The sequence below is a fragment of the Trichosurus vulpecula genome, chromosome 8, assembly GCF_011100635.1.
Source record: "Trichosurus vulpecula isolate mTriVul1 chromosome 8, mTriVul1.pri, whole genome shotgun sequence".
Lineage (NCBI taxonomy): Eukaryota > Metazoa > Chordata > Mammalia > Diprotodontia > Phalangeridae > Trichosurus > Trichosurus vulpecula.
This window is the reverse complement of record NC_050580.1, coordinates 139,122,589-139,144,875: the sequence shown is the minus strand read 5'-3', so window position 1 is coordinate 139,144,875 and position 22,287 is coordinate 139,122,589. Positions and strand designations below refer to the sequence as shown.

The 22,287-nt window shown below is 37.8% G+C and overlaps 1 protein-coding gene across 2 annotated transcripts in view; it reads right to left on the bottom strand.

Annotated features, from left to right (window-relative positions):
* Nucleotides 1–22,287, bottom strand: part of LRRK1 (leucine rich repeat kinase 1) — a 159,468-nt gene that overhangs the window by 84,786 nt on the left and 52,395 nt on the right. For both annotated transcript variants that reach the window (XM_036735424.1, XM_036735425.1), the window contains exons 4-6: nt 10,260–10,431; nt 6,877–7,056; nt 6,139–6,287 (exon numbers count right to left, since the gene is read on the bottom strand). In XM_036735424.1, coding sequence (XP_036591319.1) covers nt 6,139–6,287; nt 6,877–7,056; nt 10,260–10,431 — 501 coding nt within the window. The remainder of the gene's footprint in view (nt 1–6,138; nt 6,288–6,876; nt 7,057–10,259; nt 10,432–22,287) is intronic.

Sequence of the window (22,287 nt, the reverse complement as noted above, 5' to 3'; positions counted from 1 at the left end):
GAGAAAGACCCATTAGGAGACTATTTCAATATAAGAAAAATGCCTAAACTGGAGTCATATATTATAATGGGAGTGGAAAGAGAAAGATGATTGGAGAGATTCCTTAACTTCTCTGTGCTTCATTTTTCTGCACCTTCAAAATGGGGTTGGAGGATTGGATTCTATGGCCTCTAAAGTCCCTGCTACCTCTAAATCTCTGATCATAGTCTTGAGACCAGAAACTGGCTGGATGAACACTTGTTGAGTATCTTATAGTATTAGCATTTTGTGCATTAGTTGGACTAAATAGTCTCTGAGGCTCCCTTGCAACTCTCAAATTCTATGATTCTGTGAAATCTCTATTCACTTGACAGTATAACCTCCTTTACTTTCCTCCAATAATGGAAAGGCAACCATTCCAGGTATATCCCAGGTCTCCTAGGACCTATGGAATTGTGGATCTATAGCATGGATTCTTAACCTGGGTTCCATGGACCCCTTGGCAGTCTAGGAATAGATTTCACAGGTTTATGAACTTGGAACTTATAATATTTTGATAATTATATTTCAATACAATTGGCTTCCTTTGGAATCCTACTTATTTTATTTCATGCATATAAAAACATTATCCTGAGAAGGGGACTATAGGTTTCATGATGTTTCTGAAAGGGTTCATAAGACAAAAATGGTTAAGGACCTCTGTTCTATAAGCCACTAGAACATTAACTACAGTAGACTTGATGAAATTGGTTTCTACATGGGGGAGGCTTGGATAAGCATATGAATAGTTTGGCCCCAAAGTACACAATGATTCATCTGGTAGGTCACTGTGAATTTAAAAGCTATAAATATGCCAGTTTACTAGCATACATTTGATTCAGAAGGCAATAAGAATGGTTGCTTTCTTTGACTTAGCTGCCAAATTTTGGATTATTAGGTGCTTTTTTTAAGGAAACAAATAATTCCTAAGTAAAAATGAAAACTAATGTAAGTTTCAGTTATTTTTGCAATGGTAAAAACCAAACCAAAAAAGCCCCAACCCAATGTTCGAAACCACTGAGCAGGGAGAAGGAGCACCAGGATTCCAGGACCTAATTAGCTCTTTCCTGGCATTTACTACAACTTTCAAAATGTTTTCCAGCTCTTGCTAGGGTGTGACAATGCCAAAGCATGAAAGTCACTTCTCACAGAAACAAAATTAACTTTCCTCAGGATGCTCACAATGAAAATAATCCACTTCACTAAACTTTAGAGCCATGATATGGCAGAAAAATACTCAACCAAATGGTACTTTCTTTTTTCTTCTTTTAAAAGAAGAAAATGTTGTTGTTTTTTTAATTTCCTTCTCGGCAGCTAGAATGACAGATGTGGCTTCACCCTCCTTCTACTTCATTTGTAAGCAAAAGCAATGAAAGAAGTCCATTTGCCACAGAAAGAGACATTTTTGTCCTTTGAATTTTTGGCATAAAGTTTCTACTCTTCGTTGGTCTTATACTATTTCAAGTGTTTTTGTTTGGGTAGGACCTATTATTCCATTGGCATACGTAATTTCCAGTGAAGAAACTCCCACTACCAATGCAGGTTAGTACCTTCTCTGAAATTTAGACACTTATAACAGAGGTGTCAAAATCACTGCCTGCTGACCACCAGAACCACATTAAAATGTAATTGGGAAATGTCTTACGAAATAAATAAAAATGAAATAAAACACAGACAATACTAACTTGTAGCTTTCTAAGTCAATATCTGCCACAGGGATCTTTTCTACTTGAATATGACACCATTGCTCTAGAACATTGAAACATGAAATAATTTGCCTAGGATCACATGACCAGTATGCTTTTGACTCAGAAGCAGCTCCTTATCCACAATGCCAAGGTACCCCTATTAATTTTAGAAGTCTGAGGAATTAGGCAAATATCCTTAGTCTACAATGCATTCTTATATATGTGGATCAATCAGAACATCATATTTTCCTATTAAATCAAAACAGCAAATGTTTACAAAGCACATTCTGTGTGCTGGGCACGGTGGAGGGCATGTTGGCTTTCCTCCCTTAAGGAATTTATGGTCTAGGTAGGGTGGTAAGATTTAAATGAAGAAAAGTTAAATAACAATACAAGAAAATGTCAAGAGGCAGGACAAATGAGTGGCCTAGACAATAAATGCTATCATTTCAGAGGGACTTTACACAAAGGTCTTTAACAAGAAGTCCACAATTTAAGGATAATTGTGTTGGTCAACAAGAGCTTTAGAACCTATACACAAACACACATAAATCTATATAGGAGCTTAAGTAGAATCTGGGTCTTTTGTATGGACCTCTAAGTGGGAAAGCTCTACTGATCTGTTCAGATGTGGAATTTGTTTTTATCTTAGTGGCCGTGGGCACTAAAAGGTTAAATGACTTGCTCCCAATCACAACACTAGAAAGGATTCTGGGAAGATGGCAGAGTAGGTCAGTGAACTTTGAACTCTCCAAATTTCCTTCACAAAAAGAGACAGAACATTGCCTCAAAGTGCACATAGAGCATCAGAAACAAATAAGTCAGGGTAAAGCAGTTGTCTTCCTAAGATGATTTGAGAAGACTCCAGGAAAGACCAGACCTTCAGGAGTGAAAGCTTAGCCTGAGTGAAGTTCAAACACCTCCAGGCCAACTCTGCTGAATCAACAAACAACAAACAACAAACCCTGAGGACAGCTGGGTTGGGAGGCAGCCTGAGCCTCAGGAATTTTCACCTCATGGATAGTGTGTGTGTGTGGGGTCAGACAGCTGAATAGAAGATTGAGGGACCTTCCATTGTTGAGGGAAGTCAAGCATGGCTGTGCCAACCAGATGTGGTCCCGGGTTGGGGCATTTGTAGGAGAGCAGAGTCCCTGATTTCACTTCCAGAGCAGAGAGGACAGTTAAAGTTTGCAGCCACCAGAGGGACTATAGGAAGCAAGAGTGGTCTAGGTTAGGCCCCAGGATACAGCTCAGAAAATAATAGTAAGAAGGATCTGAGGCTTGGGGCATCATACCCCACACCACAGGTCTAGAACTTGATTAAAATAATGAGCTGCTAGAAACAAAATATAAATGTAAATGAGTAAGCCAAGGAGAAAGAACTCAACCATAGAAACCAACTGTGGGGACAGAGAAGATCTGGGCTCATATTCAGAGGAAAATAGTGGAGTGAAAAAAGACACTCTTTTTTCAATGAGAAAAGTCAAATGGTCACAAGCCCAAAAAGAGTTCTTGGAAAAACTCTAAAAGGACTTTAAAAATAAAATAAAAAAGATTAAGGAAAAATTAGGGGAAAAAAAGGCAATCCAAGGAAATCAGGAAAATTATGAAAAGAGTCAACGAAGTAGAAATAGACAATCAAAAATTTAAAGAAGAAAATAATTCCTTGAAAACTGGAATTGGGCAAAGGGAAGCTAACGACATGATAAGACACCAAGAAATACTAAAGCAAAACCAAAAGAATGAAAAAATAGAGGATAATGTGAAATATCTCATCAGAAAAACAATCATCTGGAGAGCAGATCAAGGAGAGACAATACAAGAATAGTTGGACTAACTGAAAGTTATGATCAAAAAAGGAATCTTGATGTAATGTTATAAGAAATTATTAAGGAAAATTGCCATGAAGTTCTAAAACAAGAAGGTAAAGCAAAACTGAAAAAAAAATCCACCAATCATCACCTGAAAGAGACCTCAGGAGGAAAACTTACAGGAACATCATAGCCAAAATCCAAAGCTCCCAGGTTAAGGAGAAACCGTTGCAAGCAACAGAAAACGAAACAAAACGCTGAAGTATGAAATGGACAATTATGATAATTTTAAATTAAAAATATCTAGTATAAATAAAACTACTGTAACTGAGATTAGGAAGAAAGCAGAAAACTGGGGGAAAAACTTTCATAGCCAATCTCTCAGATAGGAAATGATTGTGACAGAATATTGCTGTGATATAAGAAATGATGAGTTGGTTGATTTAGAAAAACATGGAAAGACTTGGACCTATGAAAGAAGATGCGCTCCACCTCCAAAGAAACAGAGGACAAGTGGAAATATGTATAGTAGATCTTACATACATGTATATGTGCATATATATGTATATGTTTATAGATATGTATGTATGTATATATGTATGTATTCATGTTTAATTAGCCTTTCTAGGGTGGGGGAGGGAGGGAAGGAGAAAAAAAAAATTTTAAGTACACAGCAGAGAACAAAAGAAAATCTAGAAGGAAGCACAGAAAAGATGGGTTGCTTTGAAAACAATGTGTAGGATTTATTGTATAGGTTTTTGTGAAAAGGAAATTTATTGTTTTATATTGAATCCTCTCTTATGTTCTGCTCTGCACATGGAAATGTAAATTTTTTTCTTTTTTCATTTTTAATTTAAGTTTAAAATGAATGGAAAAGATTCCAGTGCTATGATGTATCAAAGGCAGAATGTGAATCCAAATTCTCCTGGGCTGTTTCTCTATCTACTACACAACACTGCTTCTAATATTGATTTATTTGTCTAATACACTCTAGGTACCTAATAAATGCATACATAGATACATATTCCAGGAAAGTTTCTTTTTAAGCTATATAGTTTATGTAAAAAACTCTTAAAAATAGGATTAGAAGGGGGATATAAGTCAAAGTCATTTGAAATGTAACAAATCAATTGATATCTTGTTGCTTGCTGGCCTCAAAAATATACAAAATCATAAAGACAGACAAGAACAATAAAACTACAAGATATCGAACACTACAAACACTCAGTACTCAAATTAAGCATTAATATCAAATGGTACAAATGCTTATCTGTTGCAACACAGTTAAATATGCATGGCTGTTTTCTGAACCCAGACTGAAAATGTAGATATAGAGACGACAGTAGACAGACAGACAGCAGATAAGGCAATTCAGATTTTAGATGACACTTACCTCTGGTTCATTGGACATTTCTTTATCTGATTACTAAATCTCACTGCTTCTTGCCTTTTATTAAAAACCTGAGAAGCACCACTGCTAAACCGAATTATTATAGCAAATACAAACACACCTACTTTAAGGTACTTGCCACTGGAATTCATATGAATTTAGAAAAAAAGCTATGTACTTCAAGAACCTCGAAGAGATTTTATGCATCACATTTTTAACTGGTTTTATTTTCTCTTTTACTCTTATGCCAGGAAAGGTCTTAGTGAAATTTGTAAGCACATAGTCTTGAAGTTTCTTTACTGAGTAAACACTGGATATGTTGCCTGCATGATTACATATTCAAAAATCTGGGTCAGGTACAAAGATGCAACATAACCATGCCTATCTCATACCAAGAGAAGCCAAGTATACTTAGAAATGTTTGTGGACCGGACAATGGGATTATTCTATCTTTTGTAGACTGAAAGGCAGTTTGACCTTGGAGCCAGGAAGCTCTGGATTCAAGATCTGCCTAGGACATATACCGGCTGGGTGAAATTGAGCTTCTAGATGCTTTTAGTAATTCTCTAAGACTAAAACTTGTTGCCAACCCACATTGGAAGGAGAATCTCCTCATTGGGTAGTTTCCTATCTGTATGAAATCACAGGCCCAGCCCCCTATCTCTTTCTTTACTCAATTGTATGATGACCATTTACAGCTAATGTAATATTAAAAATTTTCTGTTCCCTAACCAGACAGTCATGACAGAGTTAACTAGTTTTAGGAGAAAAGTCATAAATGCAGTATACGAAATACAGGGTACCCAAAAGTCTTAGTGTAGTTTTAACCATTTTTTTTAAGATTAGAGCTGTTAATCCAAATGCTGGGGCAGCCAGGCAGCACAGTGGATAGAGTATTGGGCCTGGAGTCAAGAAGACCTGAGTTCAAATCCAGCCTGAGATATTTACTAGTTATCTGACTTTGGACAAGTCACTAAAACTCTGTTTGCCTTAGTTTCCTCATCTGTAAAATGAGGATAATAACAGCACCCACCTCCCAGAGTTGTTGTAAAAATCAAATGAGATATATATAAAGTGCTTACATATGCCTGGCGTACAGTAAGTGCTATTTAAATGCTCGTTATTATTAATAGCAACTCAAAACTATACCACGTCTTTTGGGACACCCTGTATAGTTACAATGGATTAGGCTACACTTTGGGTCTGTAGTTTGTAGGTACTGGCTACTTACTGCTTTTGTTGGAGAACCAGTTCCTGGTATGCTCGTCTCTATGAAATATTTCCTAAGAAGATGTTTACTTAGATCAGGACTATCCATTAGAATGTATGAACAGAAGAAGGCCCCATGACGAATCAGAAATATAGCAATATCCTCGTTCCCTAAAGAAGAGGTAAAAAAAGAAAGCTAAGAGGGTTCAGTCTCCTTTTTTCATTCTGGGTCTTTTTTTTTTTAAGAAACCATAAGGAACTGGTCATTACCAATGGCGGGGAATTCAACATGTGAAAGAGGAACTAAGAAAAGATTTGCTCTGGTTTAACATCTTGCTGTATATTACTTCCCCTGAAACATCAAGATCCTGTAAGTGACAGAATTTTGTGGGATTTTATTATTTGGAGTACCTTATAAAAATGCTCCCATTTGAAAAGTTTTTGTGTGTTTCTGAATTTCCCGACATGCAGAGGTGTCAGAGAGACAGAGACAGAGAGAGTCAGACTGAAAGTGAGTGAGTGGGGGAGGAGAGAGAGAGAATGAAAATATACTTAAATATAATAATATACTTGGAAACAGAGGAGGGAAAACTGGTTACAGATGCCTTCATCAGGAGGAAGCTCTAAGAGCTTAGGAGATTGTGCTTACTCTATGGTTCCACATCCACTAACAGCTTCAACTGCTGCTAACAACTTAGAAGAAACAACAGCCCCAAATCATTAAGGCTTGCTAAAGACTTCAGTAAGTACAATTACATACCTGACTTGATAGCTGCATAAAGTGGTAACCTTATAATGACTGGAAATTCATTCTTCCTCACTGCATAGCTCTCTGGGTCAGCACTGTAAGTAAGTACTAGGAGTTTAACTACATCTAGGTGTCCTTGTTGGCAGGCGATGGCTAGCATCCAATTCAGCAGTCGTTGGTAGCTGCATGGACCTAGTGAGGCAATTAAAAAAAACCCAAAAACGCATTGAATAGTCCCATTCAGTTTTACCACCGTGATCCTTTCATTTTGGCTGCTGATAAACACAAGCCTTGATTTAATTGGAAGATACTTGCATCAAGTTGATAACATTTGGCTGGTGGGGATGTGGGGGAATAGATGGTTCTTCTTTTAAGTACCATGATACTCTCTAAATTCTATGTAATTATAACTGACATTCAGAAATCTTTAGGAGCCACTCCTTGAAATAACCATTACTGCCCATTTTATATCAGCATGAAATGCTATTTAACAAGCCAACTGAATGAACAGAGACTGTGTGGGTTGTAGTGCTGCAGTATCCTCAAGTTCAAATTAGCATGACAGCTTTTCTTTGGTCCAATTTCCATGGAAATTACCTCATTCTTTGCATGCACCCTTAGCAACCTTCATCATAACATCATCTCATTTCCAGAGCCTCAAAAAAGTCTGAAAATCCATGGTTACTAAAGAGTTCCCAAAACTTACCAGAATCAACCTTCTTTTCTTAAAATAGGAAGTTCACCTGAAAACTAGAAAGGCTTGAAAATCATATGACATATAATATATATGAACATGAATGAATAATATTTGTTATGGGCTACCTAATTGTTAACTAAGTTTCACAGTTTCAAGTTTAGCCATGTCCAGGCTGGATTGAAGAGAAGTCAATTGAAAATTGTTCCCTGGTCATATGACCAGGGCAAAATTTAGCATACTCTAAATCCCAAAGTAAGACGGCCCATTAGTTTAGATACATCTTTTTCCTTCCCACTCTTCAGTTAATCTCTATTCGGTAACAGGGAATACAGAGTTCTATAATTGAGCAAGGTAACCCTCAACAAGCCAGCTGATCCACCAGACAATGAGAAAAAAAGACCCTTTCCATAGCTCCAGAAAATCATTTTGAGTTACATCAGCATTGTCTTCTAGCCCATCCGTGGCCCTACCAGAGAGTTAAAGAAAGGAATCTTGCCAGGATCCTCCCTACTCCTGGCCTAGAGAAGATGTTAGGACAGTCCTGAGGGAAACCACTGGAATCAATCAGCACTGTGGTAGTCATTAGCAGTCTTAGGCATAGGCAGGGAGAGGAGTGTGAAAACAACAGTAAAAGCAAATGAAGAGAGAGCTGGGAATAAGGAAAAGGTGAAAGAAAGTGCTGTATGTAATAGGCATAATGATGAACATTTCAACTGAATTTTTAGTGTACCCAGGTACATTTTACTGTCATCATACATTCCAATGCACTAATCATTGCCCCAGATGAGTAATTAAGCTTGTGGTTTTTCCAAGGGATTCTACTGTGCCTAATCTGAAAGATTCTCCAAAGTTTAGGAGCAAGGATAAATCCAATCCAACCCAACTAGCATTTATTAAGCACCTACTAATGTGCAGAGCTACTGGGGATAAAAAGACTAAATAAAAAGCAGTTAGTCCTTAGGGGGTTCCTAATAGGTTATGGCTTGGCTCAGCCTTTTTTGAGTGGAGCCAAACCTCATGGGGTGCTAAAACTCATCTCTCCTCCACCCTTTACTCAGAAATCTTCTAGATAAGTGGGATTGTCCCAGGATAGGGAAAAACCTCTTAGCAAAACTCGAAAGCAAATCTAGGATTGACCCCGGTACAGAGCCCAAGGTACAGGACTCCATTCAGAGGGGAAAACCTCTATTACATCAGATATAGACATATGGGCATAAAGTATACCAAGCTGGTGCTTCACCACTGTGACTCAATTGGACAGTGGAAACACCTCCCTCTTTAAGGAAGCAGGGGTGGTAGAAAGTAGATCTCCCCCACTTATTTTTTGTTGGTTCCACTTAGGCTACAAGTGAAAAATCACTCCTAATAGTTAGGAGCTGGACCTGGGGGAAGGAAGATCTAAGTTCAAATTCTATCTTATGCAACTACTAGCTGTGTGACCCTGGGCAAATCACTTAAAATCTCTCAGCCTCTATTTGGGAATCTATAAAATCGAGATCATAATACCACCTACCTCCCAGGGTTGTGGTGAAAATCAAATGAAAATAACATAAATTACACATGTAGTGCTTTGCAAATGTTAAAGCACTATGTAAACGCTAGTGATAATTTTTACTATTAAAATAGCAGTTGTGGCAACAACATTGTAAAAAAAACAAACAACTCTGAAAGACTTAAGAACTCTGATTAGCGAAATGACCAGTCATGATTCCAGAGTTTCAATGATGAAAAATGCTACCTATCTCTTGACAGAGAAAAAGGTGATGGGCTAAATATGCAGAATAAAACATATATTTTTGGACATGGCCAATGTGGGAATTTGTTTTGTATACTCGTTAAAAAAAAAGTAGATTTTTTTTTTCTAACTAGGAGGGAGAGAGGTGGGGAGGAGAGAAAAAGAAATAATTGTTAATTTTAAAAATTTAATTTTAAAAAGATAGTAGTCATGGTAAGAAGCATTTATAAAAGAAGGAGGAAGAGGAGGAGGGGGAGGAGAAGGAAGGGGAGGAGGAGGAGAAGCAGCAGCAGCATGTTGGCTAAGGTCCCAAATGTGGCTTTCTATCATCATCACAATAGCTTATAATTTTGCATGCACCTTACAATTACAAAGTGCTTTATGCAAATGACCTCAAATTAACCTTAGTCCCTGACTACTGGGTTTCAAGAATAATAATGAGTAATAATAATAATAATAATAGCTAATCTTTATGTAGTGTTTACTATGTTCTGGGCACTATGTATGCTAAACACTTTCCAATTATGATCTCATTTGATATCTAAATCATTTACATCGATCCTCAATTTTTGTAAGTTAATGTCAGAAAGGTGTCTAACTTTGCACTTTCCTTCAGAGGGGAGTTTTCACAAACAAGCTCTTTTTTACTTTGTTTTGCTAAGCGGGTTGGGTACTGTGAAACTTTCTAATCTTGAGGAGTTTGAAAACCCTCTTTACAAAAACTACCTAATGATATTGGTAACTTTCTGGTGAATAATAATATCTAAAACCACTCATAACCATCCTATGAGGTTAGAATTCCAAATATTGACAACATTATTTTACATATGAGGAAATAGAGATTAACTAAAATATCAGAGTCTGGATTTGAACCCAAATTTCTCCAAATCCAATGTTCTTTACATCACCCCATGCTGAAAAGACATGGTATGTCTGGTAAATAGCTCTTGACCAACAACTTACCCAGTAAGGAATCTAGTAATTCTTTTACAACATCCATGTGTCCAAAATAAGCCGCCACCACAGCTGGATTATCATCATTTGGCTCCGTGGGTAACTCAACAAATTTTTCTTTGAGAAGATATCTCACTGCTTCTAGATCTCCATAGGCCGCAGTGATGCTCAAAAGCTGGCACTAGGGAGAACACAAAGAGACCCAAGTGTAAGTTTCCTTCTCAAAATCCTGAGGTTCTTTAAAAATCATCTCACAAACTGGAGGATGACAATAGACTGATAAACAGGTTGGTTATGGTGGGTCAAGGACCCAGCAAGTTTTTGAGAAAAGCCTTGAGTGTGGCTGGAGAACTATCAGCCTAGAGAACGTCTGTTTCCTGGCTGGGAGTCGCAGTCCGGACCTCTCATTTTGTAGATTAACAAACTATAGGAGTGATGTGGACTTGGTTCAAGGTCACAAAAGAAACAAAACAGAGTCAAGACTGGAACCCAGTGCTCTTTCCCCCTATCCAGCACCTAGAAAGGCACTGGATTTGGGGTGTGAGCACCTGGGTTCACATCTTAGGACTTCATTTCTTCACATGAACTTTAAGATGTCTTCTAAATCCTATGATCTTGATTTTGTGATCCAAGGGAAACCAACTGTGAAGACATCTGTGAGGACTTCTATTTTACAATTACCTGAAATATTCTGGTATCATATTATTAATCTGATTCACTTCAGCATATGTTTACTAAGTACCTACTGTATAAAAAGCACAATGCTAGGTGGTAATTTAGAAACCAAGATTAGACAGAATTAGTTTCTGCCCTCATGGAACTTTAAATCTAGTGAAATTTTGTAATGTATTCAGTGGTCCTGACCCCTGGGGCCAGACTAAAAGCAGGAGGCCCTGCATTTAGTGCTTTTCCTTAGCTACACAGCTAAGTCCCATGACTTACAGAACTAAGTCACCACACTACAAAGATTCTGGGTTCAATTACTCATGAATGCACACACAGCAGTTTTCTCCAATACAAGTATCTTGAAAGTAAGTTCCAACTCACTTTCTGGTCATTTATTATCTCACCCAAATCTATTCCAAATCTCATCTAAATTTATTCCAGCAAGGTAGATGACAGTAGTATTTACTAGTTGCTTCCTCTTTCTCTTCTCAAGGAACACAGAGCAGAAATAAAAATTCCCCTTCCGTGGGTCTTAAGATAATGGAATTTCCCTCAGTCCAAACAATTAGGTTATTGGTCTAGCATAAGTCTAAAAATGTGAGAGAAAGGTTTGATCTATGTGTATAAACTAGGTGGCCCTTATTTGGTTTTGTTTGGGGTGTGCTAGGAAGAATCTTCATCTTAGTTTTTAAAAAGCCCCTCACACTAATGACTGTTGCTTGAAATCTCACCATTAAAGATTTCCATCATTTAATTTTGTCCTCCATTAAAATACAAATACTCCTGAAAGGAGACTTATGCATTTATCTTTCTAAGTACTTTATACCTTAGGAATAATGAAGTTATAAGATTGATTCCTAAGAACAGATTGTATGGGGACTAGGTTTGAGAACTGGGAGCCCATGGGGTAGAGGAGAGAAGAAGAATAAAAGCAGAGGTGTAATGATGCTCATCCTTCTTGACCTCTCTCTGGTGATAACCCTCTTCTCACTGATATCCTTTTCTCTTCAGGTGTCTATTACACTACTCTATCCTGGTTTTCTTCTTACCCATCTGACTTATTCTCAATTTTCTTTGCTGGATCTTCATCTAGGCCATGCACCTTTAAGGTGGGTGTCACCCAGGGTTCTGTTCTGGGCCCTCTCCTCTTCTCCTTCTGTCTTATTTCATTTGGTGATCTCATCAGCTTCCATGATTTCAATTATAATCTCTGTGCTAATGATTCTCAGATCTACTTCTCTAGTCCTAACTTCTCTCCTAACCTACTAATTCACATCTCCAACTCACAATCTCAAACTGGATGTCCTGTAACCATTTTAGACTCAACACGTCCAAAACTGAATTCGTTACCTCTCCTTCCTTCCAAACTTCCTTACTACTGTCTAGCACACCACTGTCTTCCCAGTCTCCAGGCTCAAAGCCTAGTTGTCATCTTTGACTCTTTATCTCACCTCCCACATCCAATCTACTGCCAAGGCTCATTTTTTTACCTTAAGAAATCTCTCACATGTCTTCTTCTCTCCTCTGACACCCTCATGCAAGTCCTCATGCTCCCATATCTGGATTATTTCAGTAGTCTGCTGGTTGGCCTCCCTACCTCAAGTTTTTCCCAATTCCAGCCTATCCTACACTCGTGACAGATTAATCTTCCTAAAGCTCATGTTTGACCATGTCACTTCCCATTCAATGAAGTCCAATGACTCCCTATCACCTCCAGGATCAAATACAACATGTTCTGTTTGCCATTCAAAACCCTTCACAATCTAGCCCCCACTTATCTTTCCAGTCTTCTTAAACTTTATTCCTCAACACATATTCTTTGATCAAATGATACTGGCAATCTTGTAATTCCTCAAACAAGAACAAGACACTCCATCTTTTGTCTCTGAGCATTTTCACTAGTTGTTCCCCATGTCTGAATTGTTCTCCCTCCTCATCCCTGCCTCATGGCTTCCTCCAAGTCCTAGCCAAAATTTTATTTTCTATGAGAAGCCTTTCCTGATCCCCCTTAATGCTAGGGCCTTACTTGCATTATCTCCAATCTATCTGGTATGTATATGTGTATATATGTGTATATATGTATATATATATATATATACAGAGAGAGAAACAGCTATATAGATATACACATACACACATATGTATTGCTTGTATACAGTTGTTTTCTTCTTCTCTCCCTAGCAGACTGAGCTCTTTGAGAGGAGGAACTGTCTTTGTATCCCTAGTGCTTAGCACAGTGTTTGGCACATAGTAGGTGCTTAATAAATGCTTACTGACTGACTGGCTAAGTTGAAGACAAACTTGGCCAACTTTAAACCTTTTCCTGAACCATTCTTAGTAAAAGAACAGGAATGCTGCTGGTAGAAATACCCACTAGTGAACCTAACTCCCTACTTACAACATATCGAACCCAGGTTCAGAAGTAGACCTCATGGAGTGGTGGAAGCAAAGTTCACTTGGGATGAATTTTGTTGTCTATTGTTAGCCTTAAAAGCAACAAAGAATCACAAAATTTCAGAGTAGAAAGGCATCTTATTGAAAAAGATTCTTCACTACAACACATCTCACAGGTGATCATCCATAGTCTTTGCTCAAAAAAATCATTCTAAACCTAAGAGATATCAATCAAAATCAGCATTTCAATATATATGGCAGAACAAAAAAGGAGGATTGTGCACAAAATTGTAAATCTCTAGTGTGTACGGCTTGATTTGCCTTTTAAGTTTATGATAAATTCAACACAGAATGTTCAAAACTGCCTTGCTTGTCTGTGTTTCTTTCTGGACTTCTTTCTGTTCTCTCTTATACATTTTTAGAAGCTTTTCTTTATCTCTTTAGAGGGTTCTCTTTTCTTCTCTCTAAAAATATAGAACTCTCTTTTCTTTCTTTTTTTTGTGGCAAACCTATTGCTAGCCTCCCTCCCAACTCTTTTCAACTGAAAAAGGAAAGAAAAGAAAGGAAACCTCTTGTAACAAATATACGAAGTTAAGCATAATGAATTCCCATATTGGCATGTCTAAAAGTATGTCTTATTCTTCACTTTGAGTTCATTATCAGTCTTCTGGAATTGTGACTAGACATAGCTTAAAAAAATTATCATCCTGTGGTCAGTGCAGTAAGAAGGCTCTGAATTTTGCTAGACTGGTCTGCCGATTGCATAAAGCTATCTGGGGGACAAGGAAGTATATGAGAATAGAGAATTACAATCAAGTCCTTTAATCCCAGCTCCTTTCACTGGTGAACTTGAGACACACAAAGCTTGGTGTTCTGCGATTCTTTTAATGGAGGTACAACAAAAGAAAAATTAAAAAAGCACTAGACTTGGAGTCAGAGGAGCTGGGCTGTCTCACTGCATGACTTTGTGGGCAAGCCACTTAACCAAGTCTAGGTCTCTTTCCTCATCTTTAAAATGAGAAGTCTGGACCACGTGACCTCTAAGGTTCCTTCTAGATCTAAAACGGCTGATTTGATGATTCTAAATCTCAATACAACCCCAAATACATTGACTGTTCTTTACACCAAGTTTTTCTGATTTGCCATCCTGGGTAAAAAAAGATATATGGTTTTCAGTGCTGCTCCAAAATTAGAGAGGATGTGTTTTAATCATCTCTGAAGAGCTCAGCACATTTTACAACTTCAATTTCTAAATAAAGAGACTAGGTCAGCCTAACAGTGGAAATTTCTTCATCTGTTCTATTTTCCACTGAGACGATTAGGATGATTATTTCTGATGACTTTGTCTTTTACTGAGGGCAAGAGTGCATAGTAGGTTGTATACAGCTAAATGGCATCAAATGGCTACTGTCCTGCCAACTGCATATAGATAGAGAATTTAAAAACAAATAAAAATATTTCACAGGGAGTGGAATGGGAAATGAAATCACTAAATCTTAGGAGCAGAAATAGCCATGTTTATCCCAAGTGATATATTGATGTAATTATAAAAACAACATAATGTGCATTCTGTCTAATGCAGGACCCAACAGTCTGGTAATCTATAACCCAAATTCCAGGAAAGCACTTGCATTAGCTGAGATGCTATTGCAATTGATTAAATGCTTCACCACATGCAACAACCAGCTGTCTAGACCACAGATGATTCAATGTTAAAAGCTTGATTCTCTAAAGGTGGTAAGTAATATCGTAGCAGATAATGAAGGCAGAAGAAAGCTAGAAGAATGGGTGGGCTGTAGGTTCAGGTGGACCCTGTGTGTTAGCCTGAGAAATTTCCAGTGATTTCTAGCCTGGAATGGGCAGTCCTGAAATTTAACAAACTCTAGTCTTTTAGAGCCAAATGGGATTATATTCATCTTCATGATCTAGTGGTGAACTTTACTTCCAATTGAATAATATCTCTCTCTCTCTCTTTCTCTCTTTTTTAAAAGTCAGCACAGGGAAAACTTCCAAATCAGTCTGGAAGATTTTCTGCTTTATTTTTCTTTGTCTAGAAATCTTTGTTAGATAAACATACTTTCAAATACCAATGAGAAGTTAAAACCAGTTGGCACACTGATTACCTTATATTAAGATATAGATGGCATTCCTCCATAATCTGACTCCAACTTTCCTATCTAAACTAATTCATGCCATTCCCCTTCATATTCCCTATGGTCCAGTCAAACGATCTACTTAGCTTTCACCAAACTCAGCATTCTGTCATCTTCTGTGTTTGTGCCTTCACATAGTCTAACCCCTACACCTGGAAAGTATTCCCCATTCCCTCTACCTCTTAGAATCCTTACTTTTCTTCAATGCCCAATTGAGATGCCACCTCTTATATGAGGCCTTTCCTAATCTCCCCAATAGTTAATATTCTTTTCCACCTCAAATAACTTGGTATTTATGTAGTGGGACCTTCACTCCTCCCACTTCCACCCATACTGATAGGATGAATCTACAGAGTGGTGGCTGATACTACCCTCAATGTTTTAGGGGAAACCTTGTGAGGGGCTACAATCCTAACATTGTAGCACCTGAGCCTCCACTGGCATATTCCCATAAATAGAGCAGCCCGCTGACTCAATTAACTCTTGACAAAGACATGAACAAAAGGCAAAAGCAAGAACAATAACAAAATATATCCCTCCACCCATAAAACCAGGGTTCACTCTTCCCCAAACACACAGAGAATCCATGGAGAAATGGGACACAGACTTAAAAAGTACCATAGTAGTAAGGCACACATGTAAGCAATACACATTGTCAAAGAAACTGGCCACTCTGAAATGATGGCCCTTGATGTTCTTTTTCTATTAATTGGTACTGTCCTCACAAAGTTCACTAATGAGTGTGGTATCTGTGTTGACTATCTGGCTCCATTGTTAAGTCAGATTGCATTGCCTTGATGTTTGGGGAAGGAGGAAGTTAAGGTAGGGCTGTACTCTTTCAAAAAGGGCAAATATCCTTAACCTAGGATTTGCAGAAGCTTCCCCATTTCTACTCTATTGGATGGGCTACAAGGACTTTTTAGCTTCTCAGGAAACAGACGGGTTTAGCTTCCCATTTCTTCCACACAGCTCTGAGGTCTTTTCTTTGACCAACCTTCCTGATTTAGATCTGGGTTCTCTTTGCGAAAGGCCTTATTCTGACTTATAGTGTTTAATCAGTATACTCACCAAATCCTCATCTCTGCAGAACAAAACATAAACAGGCAATAGATATTTGCCCAATAATCACAAAATGGCACTGAGGTTTAGAGTTCCCCACTTTTTAACTCTAAATTCTCTTGTTGGTCTTACCCAAATGAACAGCTAGGGAACAAGACCTTGAGGCAATCTTTGCCCTGGGCAAGTGAAATGGCTCTTTTTAAATCCAAGTCTCATATACAATCTTGTATCTGCTCCTTTCAATCAGCAGATTGCCAAAGTCTGAAAGGGGAACATCCTGTCTACTATATCATAGAATCAGAAAGGAACTCAGGAGTCACCCAGTCCAAGCTTTTCTTGAAGAATCACAACTACTCCATCATCATAATCCTCCTCCTCCTCCTCCTCCTCCTCCTCATCATCATCATCATCCCTACTAGCATTTAAATAGCACCTACTATGTATTAGGCACTGTGCTAAGTGCTTTACAAATATCTCATTTGATCCTACCAGGCAGGTGGTGACCTGTACTTTGCACGAATATCTCTAGTGAGGTGCTACCCTCCCAAAGCAAGCCATTCTACTTGGTGATAGTTCTGGATAGAATGCTTTTGATTCCTCAAGCCTAAAATCAGATCTTTGATACTTCTATTCATCATACCTATTTTTGTCCTTTAGGGCCAAGGGGAAAAAGCCCATTCCTTCTTCTACATGGCATCCCTTCAAATAGTTGGCAGCTATTATTGACCACCATTATCATCACCCTGTCCTGCACCAAGAAGTCACTTTTCCAGGTTAAACTTTCCCAGTTTCTTCAATTGATCCACTAGTTCTGAAGATTTGAGCTTAAATCCCACTTCTGATAATGTACTTTCTTAAAAAAGCTTTTACATTGTATTTTTATTTATTTTGTTAAACATTTCCCAATTGTATTTTTTAGTTCTAAATTCTCTCCCTCCTATACACCATCCCCTCCATTGAGAAGGCAAGCAATATGACACTTGGATAATGCACTTTATTTGTGGTGTTGGCTAAGTCTTCTCTCTCCTTTCTGGAAACTGGGGTTTACCCCACTCCCCTTTCCCATTCTTCAATATCTCTCAGGTTTTCCATCATCTTTAGAAATCCTGGACAGTGGGCTCAGCAATCATATCTGTGAGTTCTTTTAACACCCAAGAATGTAAAAGTCTCCTGGGCTAAGTAACTTAAATTCAAAGTGCTCACTTGCAATCTTCTTACTACTCTGAGATATTACCTCCCTCTCAACTATTTTAGTTCTGTCCTTTTGAGCCCAAATATCATTTTCTGTGTCAGAGAAAACAGAAGCAAAATTAATAATTGAGCCCTTCTGCCTTGTCATGTTATAATCATACCATTCTTTGGCTAAGCAGGGGACCTATCCCTAACTTTGATCCTCTTCTTTCCCCAAATATAACTCACCCTCATCCCCAAGTGCTCCTTTTTGATATCCCTGTACTATACCTGCCTCTCTTCCCCTGCTTCAGTTCATTGTGAGACTGCCATCTTGACCTTATCCTTATAGGATGGCCTCCATTTTCTGAAAGTATCTTCTAAAAATCTAAACTGATTGGTAGCTCTTGTGCATAGAGAAATTGGTCCCTTTTTCCTCCACACTTGTTTCTCTTTGGGTTTTTCAAATTTAATTTTCCGGAACTTCCCATTTCTGTTGGGCTGGCCCATAGTAAGTGTTTAATAAATGTTTATTGACTGACTGACTCCTCCTGCAAAATTTTAGGCTCTCATAGATTGATTCTATTTAACCTTTCTTTCCTTAAATCCTTTGAAATCTGTTTTTCCAAAATCTAAAATGCATGTGAGTCTATTCCCAGCTTTCTTCTCCTCTATCACAGACTCCAATATGGAGTATCACTTCCCCTTCAAGGTTCTCACTTCTACCTCAGCAATCAGTTCTTCCTCATTGGTAATAATCAGTTCTAGAATAAACTTTCCCTTCATTTTGCCACATTTTGAAAAATAATGTTATCCATATAACAAGTCAAGAAATTTTAAATAGGTATGCTTTTGGCAGAGAGAAAATTTTAGCAGATGTCCCTCATCGTTATTATACTAATGGTTCAATTATAGGTTTGTGATTGGTTTCCCCAAATCTTTATCCATTTCTTCTGTCTGTAGTATCTACTGATGATAATATTATTTCTGGATTTGCCTCAGCTGATCTTTACTGAAGTGTTCACCACCATGCTAATCCCCCTCTAGCTGTTAAATACAGCTTCTTAACATGTACTATCACTGAGCTTTGTCTCTTGCCTAGCCTGTTTCTTTTGAAAAAGGCATACCTTTCCAGAGCCATCTTCCAATCATGAATCTCATTCTACCAAGTCTCTAAGATCTATAAGTTAAAATTTACTCTCTTGTATTGGGATCTCTAACTCATTCTTGTTATCTCTGTGCATTTTGTACATAGGTATCTAAAGCCATGGAAAGTTTTACTGTTGGATTCTTTCTTGACTTTCTCCTGTGAATTTTTTTGGGTGTAGATACTGCTATTCTTCTTCCTATATTATAGCTACTCTCCTGGTGGATAAATATAGGTAGTGTTCTCCCTCCACTCACCTTTTGAATTGAAATTCCTTTCAATTTCACCAACAAGACTCTAAAATATATATCTTACCAGTCTTTGTTAGACATGTTCCAACCTGGGCAAAGATCTTGTCATTCCTTTGTTTTAATCTTTGATCTCAAAATCCAAATTCTATTCTAGGACACCATCTTATTAATCAGCCATTATTTTTTAAATCTTCCACTCTCTTGGGAATCTCTTAGCATTTAGGAGTAGCAATGATCAAACATCTCCTCTAGCCATAAAAATATCTTCATTTTCTTGCCCAAGAGTTCATAATTTTAAGCAATGTTTTCTGTGTTCCTTCTGGTAGCTAGTGGCAGAGTATTTAGAGTCCTGAACCTGCAATCAGGGACACTTGGCTTCAAATCCTTCCTCAAACTGTTATTAGCTATGTGACCCTGAGCAAATCAATAAGCTCTGTCTCAGTCTCCTCATCTTTCAATTGGGACTAATAAAAAATCACCCATTCCCCACTTTAGCACCATTGTGAGAATAAAATGAGATAATTTTTGTAAAGTACTTTGCAAACCTTAAAGTGTCATAGAAATACTAGCTACCATTTTATTAGCATCATTATTATTGTTATTATTTGTTCCTACAGTGATCAAAATAAGAGGTGAGTTGTCATCATTTTTGACAAGTCTTGGGAGAATGTCTATTATATGCAGAGTACATGCACAGGAAGATAGAAAACCTCTTTAGTGCTATCACATCAACCAATAACAGGTCTCAGCACCCCTTGGCAAGGAGGCCCCAGGCACTACAACTCATGCTTCCTCCTCTGACCCTGAGTGGCTGCTTTAAGCAGCTGCTTCTTCTTTAGAAAATACAGCTTCTTCCTCTTTGGTAAGAGCCTTCTTTCCATTTCTTAGATATAGTCTCCAACTATCCAATGATCCTTTTTCCCATTGCTTCCTCTGTGTGTCATTCGTTTACCCTTCAACTTTCTGACACAATCAAGATTCCCTTATCTGTCTCTTCAGATTCTTTTCTCACTAAGTTTTCACTTTGAAGTCTTTCTTTGCCATGAATAAGAACTTCAATCCTGCCTCTCCAATTTATCTGTATGTTCCATAAGGACAGGAAATATTAATTATTCCTCTTTTTATCCCAAGCACTTTACTTTTTTAAGAAAACACTTTTATTCTTCCATATGACCTAGGGAAGGAAGAGGTATTCTCACCTCTTCTGAGAGACCAGTATGTTCTTTGAGTAGGGGCTCCTTGGACATGACAGTAATAAAAACCCCTTTATTTCTATCTTTATATTCCTAGCTCATTGCATAATACATGAAATGAGCATTTAATACACAACTAATTAAATTGAATACCCATTGTCACAGTTGAAAGTATCACTTTTGAGTAAACTTGAGAACTGAAATGAGTACAGTTTAGGAGGTAAACCAAACCAGGCTCCTCACTGTTGAAGACACTGCAGGCTACATACATTGGGACCTGGATGCCTTTCCCCTGCCTACTGTGCTTCCTTGTTCTTCATGTTTCCAAGTCCTGCCCTTCTGTTGAGGCACACCTCAACACCTTTGCTTGACTCTCTCTGCCTAGTTAAGAATAATGGAGTAATAGATTGATCCTCTCAACTGTTATAATCTTTATTATTTATACCACTCCACCAGTATGTCATACCCTACCATGTATTATATAATATTTTTATGCATAATCCTGCCTTCCTGGCTAGTCTGTATGCTCCATGAGGATAGGAAATATAGTTTATTCATCTTTTTATCCCCAGCACCTGGTATAGTACCTTATGCCAGGCAGGTACTTAATGTTCATGATCACAATGTTAATGATAATAGTCAATCATAAAGTGAATGTGAGTCAGCATGATCCTAGGACTAGAGACCTAGGAGAGAAAGTGGGATTTTTTTTTCTAATTCTATCTTTAAGTTTCTTTCTTTCTTTCTTTGTCAGATCTGTCTAATTCTGTCTCCCTCATAAACTATTCCTAGATTGCCTTCTGCTGTCTATCCCATCTCCTTTTCTCTAACTTTTTCTATAATTGAGACTTTAAAAAAAAGTGATTGGGAGAGACATCATGGCATAGTAGGTAGAGAGCTACCTCGGAGTCAGTAAGACTTGGGCTTAAGTACTACCTTGGACACATACTGGCTATCTAACCCTAGGCAAGTCACTTAATCTTTCAATACTCCCAAGCAACTCTCTAAGATTGTAGGTTGCAGAGCAGGTGTTGGTATGCATTGGTAGAGAATTTCCTTCCTGGTAAGTCTCTACACCAATGAAATCATAGGGCTCTGACAAAAACACAAATGAACCATCCTTTCCCTTCCAAAAAAAACCCACCCATCCAAATGAAGTGAGTTGAACTACCTAAATAAGCCACTAGAGTAAATTACACAACAACCAAATAACTTTCGTCTTTCTTATAAAAAGGATTCATCTATTGCCCCAAGAAGACTTTTGAAGATAATTAACTGGACACTAAAATAAAGTGGGAAAAATTAATTCATCAAATTCATTTCTCACCCCTTAAACGTGAAATACAAATACATACCCACTGATGCAAGGAGAGGGCCTAGATATAACCTATTTTGTGGACCAATAGCCCATGCACAATAGATGTGGCTACCAAGGTGAACTTGAGCTCCATTTAAAAATTTTCCTAAGGGATAATGACTTTTCACAGCTGTACCAAACTACTAGCATCAATTCCATCCAGCTTTCTATTTATATGAAACAGTGAATGCTTCCTCAAGATGTCTGCCATGCATCTGACATCTAAAGCATGCTCCAAAGCAGGGGTGTCAAACTCAAATAGAAATAGATTCCTGTAGGCCACATATTGACTTGGAAAACCACAAATTAACATTATCTATGTTACATTGTATTTCTATTTATTTTGCTGAACATTTTCCAATTCCATTTTATTCTGGTTCTGGGTATATTAGGGAGTTTGATACTTCTGCACTAAAGCTAAAGCTGGCATTTGATCATTCTGCACTACCAGAAGAACAACATACTTCTTCTGAGCATGAGAGTGGAAGTTCAAGAACGAAGTAGCTTAAGCAATCAGACCAATGCTTTCACTCTTTAAAGCATATTGTGAAATCAGGAAGCTTAAAATTAACTCAAGTACAAAAAAGGCAGCAGATAGGGGACTGCCTGTGTTATAATCAGTGGTTCAGCATCTTGTGAGGAGCTAA